The sequence below is a fragment of the Pholcus phalangioides genome, unplaced genomic scaffold, assembly GCF_987345545.1.
Source record: "Pholcus phalangioides strain wild (caught in Gottingen) unplaced genomic scaffold, Ppha-v1.0 ptg000005l_1, whole genome shotgun sequence".
Taxonomy (NCBI): Eukaryota; Metazoa; Arthropoda; class Arachnida; order Araneae; family Pholcidae; genus Pholcus; species Pholcus phalangioides.
This window is the reverse complement of record NW_028301598.1, coordinates 9,433,933-9,444,821: the sequence shown is the minus strand read 5'-3', so window position 1 is coordinate 9,444,821 and position 10,889 is coordinate 9,433,933. Positions and strand designations below refer to the sequence as shown.

General features: G+C 33.9%; 1 protein-coding gene across 1 annotated transcript in view; it reads right to left on the bottom strand.

The window, feature by feature from the left end:
• Positions 1–3,593: 3,593 nt before the first annotated feature.
• psidin (phagocyte signaling impaired) overlaps positions 3,594–10,889 on the bottom strand; it is a 134,943-nt gene continuing 127,647 nt past the window's right edge. The window contains exons 27-28 of the mRNA XM_089232282.1: positions 9,422–9,565; positions 3,594–7,047 (exon numbers count right to left, since the gene is read on the bottom strand). Of these exons, the coding sequence (XP_089088408.1) occupies positions 6,925–7,047; positions 9,422–9,565 (267 nt within the window). The 3' untranslated portion in view covers positions 3,594–6,924. The remainder of the gene's footprint in view (positions 7,048–9,421; positions 9,566–10,889) is intronic.

Here is a 10,889-nt window from a genome sequence, read left to right as displayed (position 1 = left end):
GTTCTTTGCCTTGAAATAGGATTGTAATAATATAAAAAGGTATTTTCTTCCAATATTTAAATTTTCTTTCAGTATTTTTTGATTGCCTGGTGGGGGGCGGCTCATGCGTTTCCCTCCTCCTACGTCTCTGATCCCAATGTGCATTTGGAAGCAGAGCTGATGAAATTTTGCTGATGGGGAGTTCAAAAATAGCTACAAATCTCCTGAATACTTGAATAGCTCCAAACCATACTTTTTAGTAGAAGCACACGATCGGTGTCTGATACTACTGATATAATTTTTTGCACGACCCCTAGCACATATAGCCACAACCACAATAACTTCCAAATGACATTTGAAAAATAAAATTTATTCAGAAGATACAACTGCCGAAAAAAATTACAGTTCATCATGCGAATACTTTTTCCTATATAACAATTTTTATTTTTTGCACTCAATAATTCATTTATGACATTTTAAAATAATTAAGTATAAAAATGAATTATAATAACCTAAAAATATCATCGCACATACGAGTCTTATTTTCAGGAAAACGTCAAATCCATCACATTCTTGAACAATTTTCGAAAAAAAAAAACTAAATCGAACTTAAAATGAAAAAGCATCAAGTCCAATTTACTTCTGTAATATTATAAAAATTACAAATTGCAACTTTAAAAAAATTCAAATGTTTTCACGATTCAAACGAAATTATGTTTGTATCATTCTGTTGTATTTGCACGTTTGTTTTTTAAAAAAATTAGGCCTGTCCCAGAAATGTAGGAGCACAGTTCATGAAATGCTCAAGTTAGAAAGACGAAATTTACAGCCTGGCTGTAATTTGCATTTCTGTCTTCAAAGAGGTTTTTCTGAAGCATATCGGCACCAAAAAATTTGCTTAAAGTAGACTAAATGCATCCTAAAATGTCAAATTATTATTTTTCTGTTTGTGTCAAAAAATTAGAAGTTGAGAGACAGATGGGATTTTTTTTCTTAGCACAAAATATAAAGAAAACATATTTTCTGAATAGTATGGCAGAGGTGAAAAAAAGTTGAATGGTCGCCACCAGGACTCAAACCCAGGCCCTCTTGCAAGCTGGGCAAGCATGCTACCATCTACACTAGCTTTTCTTAACCTTTTTTGCCCATGGCCCCCTTTGAAGCATATTTTTTTTCTCGTGGCTCCCCTGTCTTACCCAGAGTCTTCGACCCTCATCTGGTAGCCAGATCATTTATACGTATTGAATTGATTTTTTCAGTGAATTTATACTGAATGAAAATTTTGCAAATAAGATTGGCCTCCAGACCACTTTGGCCTAGAATTTATTGAGCTCCCCGCTAGTCCGAGGTCTATTCAGGGCAGTCTCAACATCATGAGCGCCTTAGGCAAAGTGATGCTGTGGTAGTCCCATACTAGAAATAAACAGCTTACATATTCCCTACTTATTTTCAAAATTTATTATACTATAGAAAATATCATGAGGGGTGGGGTCACTTTTGGAAATGAGACCCAGGGCATGACCTCTCACAAGAGTGGGACTGACAGAGCAGTAGCCCGGGGCCTGATATGGTTTTCATCATTTTTTGTTTTTCACTCAAAATTTAATATGGGGGGGGGGGGGTTTCTGTGAAAATCCCCATCCTAGGGAACCTGCCATAAAATGTAGGTGGTTGCCCTAAGACGGCCCTGGTTTCATGGGTGGTTTTGTTGGATTCTGTATAAGTGTATAGTAATAATATAGAAATAATATAAAAGCTTTATTTCTTCACACCTTAATTTTTCTTCTCAGCTCTCTGCAGCCCTCCAAATCACCTGTCATGGCCCCTTTCTCCATTTTCTTCTGTGGTCCCCTTGAAGTATCCCAGTACCACTAGAAGGCCACCAGTTGAGAACCAGTGATCTACACCACTGGCAGACCAAACAAGGCCAGGGCTCTGTCCCTTCTGGGATATAAGCATTTTACCCATGTGGCATCGGCCATGCTGGGGAACCATCTACACCACTATATACGATATGATAACGACACCCTGTTGTCGTTATTTCATGCACAGTGGCATGAGGCACTGAAGTAGAGGCATTAGTAGCCTCTTGTAACTTCAGCAAATGGGGCACAGGTGGGATGGTAGAGATATATAGCTTTATTTTTCTTCGCCTTTTTTTCTGAGAAAAAAGCTGTCCATCTCTCTACCGTACCACCTGGGGGCCATTTGCTGAAGTTAAGAGAGGCTACTAATGCCTATACTTCAGTGTCTTGTGCCACAGTGTGTAAAATAATGAAGGCAGGGTCGTGCCACCAGTGGTGTAAATAGTAGCATGCTTACCAAGTTTTCAAGAGGGCCTGAGTTCAAGTCCCAGTGATGAGATGGTTTTTTTTTCATCTCGGCATGACATCCAGAAAAAATTTGTTTCCTTGACATCCCGAAAGGGGTTTCACAAAATTAAAACATCTGATATATAAAAGGGGTTATTATATGAATATTTTAATGCCAATTTAAATCAACGTGATCAAATAAGTGGTGTCTTTCTTGATTATGTATGTAAATCTAGAATATTTCAGTTTTTGCTTTAAGAGTCAAAAAACAGGACATTTCTATCAGCGCAAAAGTACATGTGCATTGGCTTGGACTATATGAGAAAGCATGTGGCAATATCATATGAATATACAATGTAATGTTGCCATCTTTGGTCTTGACCATGAATTTTATGAACAAAGACATTGAATTGATAAACCTCCAGTAGTAGATCTGAATTGGACATTAATCATTAATCCTGTTGTTACTACTGTGGAGCCGATAGCAGCTAATTTGAAATTGATCAGCTGTTTTTTTAGCAAAACTTCACAATCTCGATAGGATCAGCATAAGATACAATCATCAGGATATCACAAAATCATAGAAGTATCGATGATGTGTGATGAGCATTGCTGAATTCTTAATCCAATATGCGTTTTTGATCTTTTTTTTTCATGATATTCAAAGGTTATTTTCACCAAAGTTGGCAATCAAATGATAAAAAATAAAACTGATATCTTACGAGCATTAAAACTATTTCCTTTAAATGCTTATATCTCATGAAGCATATGATTTAATTTCAAGTTCTAGAATAGCGTGAAGTTGTTTTACATTGTTAAATTCCCTAAGTATCATAAAATTTCGTTGAAAACTTGACTTGTTATAAGCAATGATGAAAATTAGAATTTTTAGAGTAAACTTCATATTTTATTTGCATTTTCATAAAAATGCAAGCAAACATTGAAAATGCCATGTAAAATATATTGTGAAAGGCCAGAATCACACTATAAAAGTTTAAGTTCATTTATAAAACTTAAAAAATCGAACCAATAAGGGCATCGGTTGCATTTGCTCAAATGTAACCGATAACCTTATTGGTTAAATTTTTCAAGTTTTATAAAAAAAAAACTTTTATGAAACTTTTATAGTGTAATCCCGGCCGAGAAGTAACAAATCATTTTTAGCTTTTTCATTATACCGGGTTGAGCAAAAACATTTTTTTCAGTAAACACTTCCATTTATGACTATACAGTCTGCCTTTGGTATTTGCAGATTTCATATTCAGTTTTTTTATTGGCAACTTATTTCTTATTATTTTTTTTGGAAAACACTGTTGAGGTAATAATTCTTGTATCGGAACAATATACAAATTTGTATTAAATAAATGTTTAAAAAATCTCTGTTAAAGGCTTTTCTGGTGCTCCTGAAAATATTTATACAAGACTAGTTTAAAAGTTTCTAAAAGTGAAAAACTCCCAAGAGAAATTCAAAATACTGACAACGGTTAGCTCCATTGCAGCTGTTTCCTGTTATTATGGCATCAATGAACAGTGATATACACAGTCAATGATATACAGTCAAATATATCATTTTTTTTATGCTTAGAGAGAGAGCCATAAATATTATTTATGTGTGCCAGCACTGTATTATATTTTATCACGTATATATGTCTTTAGTTTTCGTGATTGCATTTTTAATTGGGTCGCTATATTTTAGAAATATATGGCATCCATATTTGTTATAAGCATCTTTTTCTCAGCCACAATTTGATCAGCTGTTGCTGTAGCTACACCTGCTTCTTACTACATAGCTCTGGATCTACCTGCTTCTTACTACATAGCTCTGGATCTACATGTACCTCATGTATAAAGTGCTGTTTTTCCGTGGGTACAATTATAACCCACTTTGGACTGGCTAGAAGGACTTACTAAGTCTGTTGGGGTCGCAAAGTGTTTACACTTATGTGTTTTTATGTTTGTATCTGTGTGTGTGTTTGTATTTGCATATATGTTTGTGTTTTTGTGATTTGTTTATATAATAAAAAAAATGATATTGACGTTTTATGTATTGCACAACTTGCACACTATATATAGTCTTCGTTATTCAATCTGCAAATCTATGATCACTGAAGGAAAGATTAAGTCACATTTCCCAGTATTTTGTATGAACAAGACAGAAGCTTGGACTAAATGAAAACACTTTTTCTGGATTGCTAATGGAAAAGGGTCTACTGATGTAGTGATAAAAGAAATTAGAGAATTAAGTAATAGTGATTTAGAAATGAACTGAAGAGGGATTAATTGAGCTGACTGCTTCTGAAACCGAAGCAACACCTTACGAAGATGATCGTAATTGAGAATTAAAAGACAAGTTTATTATGAGCAACATAACAAAAGCTTCATAAATTTAAATAGGCAATGGAATGTTTTCGTGAAATAGACGCATATAATAGATATCTGTGGTACATTTTTCACAGGTAGAAAAATTGGTGAAAGAGCCTTGTTAGTTAACTATACCCTAACAAATTTACTGGAATTCAGAAAAGACAACTAATGGACATAATTATTTCCAGAAAGCATTGCCTTGAATCACTGAATTCCCCCACCTTTCTCTGCTTCTTCCATGCAAAGCAGATACTGTAAAAATGAGATTCCAAAGGAACAAAATTTTAGAGTTCTGAGTATTCACAGATTTTCTATATTTGCGGTCACTCCCTGGATGGTAACCCCTCCGATTAAAGAGGGACGACTGTATAGTGTACGTGCAGTGTGTTTATTAATTACTTTAATTTTACTATATTTTCCAACATGAGACATTTTCAATGCAACTGCTCTTATAACAAAATGGGAAGTATAACTTTCTTAACGTATCCAATCTCTTAAGTGAACTTTTTCACTTAACTTTTGTTACAACAACCTCTCAATATAACGTGCTGTTTTCCTTGAAACGACAGGAGTCATTATAATGAGCGACTATATTAATTTTATAACTGTATTAAGTACACTTAATTGTTTTTATTTTTCACATGAAATTAACTGGTATTTTCCTATTTGCATTTGGGAAAAGTGACGACATAGTATACAGGTCTGATGGTAGTAAAGTTTTCTTTTATATTGAAGATTGTCAATCTCCATGGCAATTAATTGTGATAGGGATCAGCATCTAAAAAGAAAGATATGGGCAAACTTTTGAAGGTGGTAGAATGCACTGAAAGTTTTTTTCTTTCCCATAAAATACATATTCGAGAAAAAGTTCTCATAAAAATAAAAGAGGGAGAGAGATACATTTTTACAGAAACCAACTGCCCTGGGCAAAGCAGGCATTAAAAAGGGGGCCCTCCCAGTGACTACCGCTACTGTACCACACACCAACTATGCCCGTACTGCCCTACAGTAATTTGCTAGTGATCAAGTTAGGTAAAAAATGAAGGCACCATCCAATGGCGGTCGCCTCAGGTTTGGGAAAAAACTTGTTATCTATGGTTTTCCTCAGACATTCATGGTGATAGACTAATAGACAAGCATCTTATCACTGTGCCACTCTGGCACTCTTTCAATAACTAGAGTCAAAGATGTTGGCCACTGAATTTTTTTTTTTCAAATTTGGGACCTAGTTAAATGGAGAAAAAGTTTCTACCTTCATGGAGAAAAAACATGGTCCTCCGTTAGCACACCTTAGTCAAGGGGGTTGAAACCCGATGGGCTGCAAAACCAGAATGATACCCACACAACTGCCTATTATGAAGGCGGGAGTAGAATATTACTCACAGAAATACACATTATACACACCAGGAATATTATTCTTGGCTGTCACCAAAATTCTAAAGATGAGAACACCTCATCAAATTCTAGTGGAGGTTGCAAGGCTCTTTTTTGTCTGTGAATCGAGGCATGAAATATCTGGAAATTTCGGAGGTGAGGTGAGCCAAGAGACTACCTCTTTCAAAACATCAACGAGGGAGTTCCTTCATTTTGACCATGGATTACATAAAAAAAATATTGTTTCCGTGCATTCCACCACCAGAACAGTTTGATGCACATTCTTATATTATTTCATCAACAAATACACTTAATTTTTTGGGAAAAAAGTTTTTCTTAACTAGCTAACAATATAAATGATGAAGTCGCTACAAAAAATACAATAATTACTTGAATGTATAATATACTGTCATGAATTAAAAACAAACAGTAAATGTAACAGAAAAGAAAAACGAATACTCGAAACAATTCAAACTTCAACATTGAAACTATATGTCACGCTCGCAATTACATTTACTGGCACTCCAAAACGCTTATAAGCGATAGTAAAAAAACGAAAAATTTCATTATCTATTGTGTATTGTTCATTTTTCAATGAAAAAAAATGTATATGTGTTATAATTATTACGAAATGCGGGGAGAAAAAAATCAAAACCTGAGTGCTTCATATACAATGGACACATAACCGGCTGATTCAGTATCACTGTACACAGAATTGTCTTTTTCTTCCTCCATTTCATATAGAAGTAGACTTCTTTTAAAAATTTTTTTGTTCCATAAATTCGACAGAGTTAGAAGACACAAGATGAAGATCTTCCTTTACAACATGCCACAATTTTTGTTTGTTTTTTTCACTAAATAAAAAAAATCACTAAAGTAGCGAATTGCATCCTGGTCAAACTTTCAGGGACTGGATGTATTTGGTTTTTGTAAGTAGCAGTTCCCTTAATTCTTTGATAGTGTTCTTATAACTGATGTCAATGTTCTTTGTCACTATTTGCACCATTACTTGTCCCTCCTACAAAAAAAGATGAAGAAATTAAGTTTCAAAAGTTTATGCAGTTGAACCCTGATTTAATGAATTGGAAGAAACTGAAAATGTTATTCACTAAATCGAGGAAATTGTTAAACCAGGTTCACATTGATGAGGATCATAAACCATTGGTTCTCAACAGGGTTGTATTTTTTGACATAACAAGCGTGAAAAACTGGTTTAAACAGTTGAAAACCATCAAAAACCTAAATGAATGCTTTTGGATAATGTTTTGAACACAATAGGTGTCTGCCGATTTCTGTTTTAATGAAAACTTCCCCTAAAATTCAAATCCCCCCTAAATAAATTTACATCGGAACAATGTAAAAATCTGTAATTACTTTATAACAAAGTTTCGTTATTACGAAGTGATTTCTCTGGTCTCCTGGAATTCATTATAATGGGATTCAACTGTATAACATGATGAAAAACCTACTTTTTTGCTTATGACAATGTTTTATACTTAAACATTAATTTATTACAGTAATTAAAACTAAATATGAATTATAATTTGCAATTTAGAATTAAAAATAAAGTTTAGAGCATATAAAATATCATTTTATGGTCTATTTATCTAAATTACTCCATTACTTATGTTCAATTTACCAAGCAAAATAAAGCTATTTATTCAAAATATATGTGTGATAGGGCATCAGGATTAGGTTTTGGATAGTCAAAAACTTATTGTCAATGTTGTCAACTAGTTTTTTTTTTTAACCTGATAGATATGTTCAATAGCAAAACACTTTTATGTAGATTAAAGTGTTTTATATTTTGAATTATAATTACTGTGAGGGTAGGTCATTGTTACAAGTTATTTCTGACAACAATGGAAAAAATATATATAGACGTAAGAATAAAGTCAGGATGCATGAAAAAATTGCTTGATAGAAGTTTGTTTAGTACGTCCAACGTTTCTATCAAAATTCAAATTCTGTAGAAATTGTCATTTGTTCACTAGCCGAAAAATTCTTCCGATAACCCGCCGTGCTTGTCAAGACAGAGCCCAAACTTGGGAGTGACTTAATTGATCAATGAAACATTCCCAGGCATATTCTTACTGTCTACTTTACTAATTCTACTACCCCCCCCCCCTTCTTTGTTTGCTTCTAAAGAAGAGCTGAAAATCGATCTTCGGATTGTGGTTTTGGGTGACAAGGAATACAAAAATAAATTAAGGATAGTTTGAAAAAAATTATTATATTCAGGATTTTTATTCCTTAAATAAACCTTAAATTTTTACCATAATTTTCAGCAAAATTTCAGAAAAAATGTATCAAAGAATTTGTTGAATATCAAGGTACGACTGAATTGAATATTGTCAGTGTTCAAGCAGAAGTCACAAATTATTTTAAACATTTCTAACTCTTACAAATTTATTAATTTTAGATAACTGATTTTTGTGGTTCATGTCATGAATAATTAATTGGAAATTCTAGTCAACTGCAGTAGTTTGTCAAAAAAATGTTATGAACTTGTGACTTTTGCTTGAATTCTGACAATGGGAATCGATCAAGTGAAACTCATTCTAATACCTTGGCTAACAAAGATAACTGGCTCTGGAAAAACTCAAAAATTTTAACATTCTCATGCCTATTCATCCGTATGCACCCCGTAGTTTAAAAACCTTTATCACACACACTTTGCAAACACCTTTCGAAAAACATCCAAGAACCCTTCTGGGAGTCAATGGCTGAACCCCATCCTCCCTAACTCCAGGCCAGGAATTTTCACAGGGCAATTTCTAGTAAATTTACAAAATTCATTCCAGAGTCCAGTGAAGGAGGAAATGACAATAAATCAAAATAAATCAGAAATGATCATAAAATAAAAATTCCAGGAGTTATTATGCGAGAATGAGCTATTTTCTATTCAAGCACACTAGAACCCCACAAATCTGAAGAGCTTGTAAAAAAAAACACACGGGAAAAGAATGGCAGAAAGGAAGGATCCACATCACAAGCACACACTTGTGCAAAGCTGTCATCTCATAACATCATGGGTGTCTCCTGACCTGAAAACTCCCGGATATGCTCAGTTATGCCCTTGCATGCAGAGTGAGGGAAAAAGCTCAAGTGTTTGTTGTTCAACAAAGTGGCATTTTTAATAGGTAAGCCAGCAGGGCCTCAAGTCAAACAAGCATTCAAATCATTAAAGATTTTTATTCATTCTGAATGTTCTTGTAAAAATATTAAACCTCTCATTTGAAAATAGTGAATGAAAGAAAAGTTTTAAAGAACTGCCATGAATATAAAATGTGTGAGTGTGAATATACTGATATCATCCTCCCTGATCAACATGAAGTTACAGTAAAATGTAAAGTTTTGTATTTCAATTGAAATTTCTATCTTCCACTTACTTCTAATTCGTTATCACTGAGGGATAATGCTTCCAAATGTGTCGTGACAATAGACTCTTCAACTTGATTGAGCAAATCTTGAAGACCATTTCCTACATTCTCCATTGTATTCAGCAGATCATCGAGCTGTTGAATGACTTCGACCTGAAAATAATTGAGAAATGAAAATGTAGAATTTTAAATGGGAAATACATTATGAGAATTTAGTTCATTCAAATACACAACACTAACAATAAAATACACTTTATCAGTTACGAAAACCAGGAATACAGAATTAAGAGGAAAATGAATCTCCAAGAAGCCAATTTACTCATACTGACAATCACATCTTTTGTATGACATATTTATACAGATGGTACAGTAAGCTCAAGAGTAAACTCGTCCTGGCCGAGAAGCTAAAGAACATGATCTAAAGATTCAATGCCAAGAGGGCAATCCAGCCCAGCCGAGAGGAGAGATTTCACGTGAGTCTGAACAAAATGTGTGCTGCTTGCACCAAAATCCAACAGAATTATACATATAATAGAAGTAAAAATAATAAAGTAAACAATTATTTTCATGAACAGTATATAAAAATAAAAAAAACAGTTTCAAAATTGTTTTGAGTTAATATTTTATACATATTAATCTGTGGATTCAGTACGATGGATCACATCCAAACAATCAGAGAACTTATAGAGACACACAAGGAATACGAATTACAATTGTGTATGGCCTTCATTGATTTTGAGAAAGTATTTGACTGCCTTCACATCTGCTGTTGTTAAAGCTCTAGATATAACTGGGGTAGAGAAGACTTATATCAATATCATCAAAAAATATACGACAAAACAACTGCAACGATTCGTTTGGATAAAGGAAGAGCAAAGATTAAACTCGGAAAAGGAGTCAAACAGAGTGATACTATCTCACCAAAACTCTTTACCGCTGTTTTAGAAGAAGTATTCAGAAAACTGGATTGGGATAAAAAGGAAATTAAAATAAATGGAGAATTTCTCAACCATTTGCGTTTTGCAGATGACATTTGTTGTTATTAGCAGTAATCCAGACGAACTAGAAGAAATGATACAAGAATTGGTGAAGACAAGTAATAAGGTGAATGAATCTGCAAAAGACTAAAGTTATGTTCAACTCCTTCGCGTTGAAGAGGACAATCTTGCTGAACAAAACAGAGATAAAAGAAGTAGAAAGCTATATACCTGAGACAAGAAATTACCATGGACAATGGAATCATTAATGAAATGAACAGAAGGATCAGGATTGGGTGGAGCAATTTTGGCAAAAACTAATTCTGAAGTCACATGCCATTATGCTTGAAAAGAAAATTTTTTAACCAGTGTGTGCCACCAGCAATGACTTATGGAGCTGAAACATGGACACTTACAAGCAAGACGATACAAAGGCTGCAGACAACACAAAGGAGCATAGAAAGATGTATGCTAGGCATTACAAGGAGACAGAAAACGAA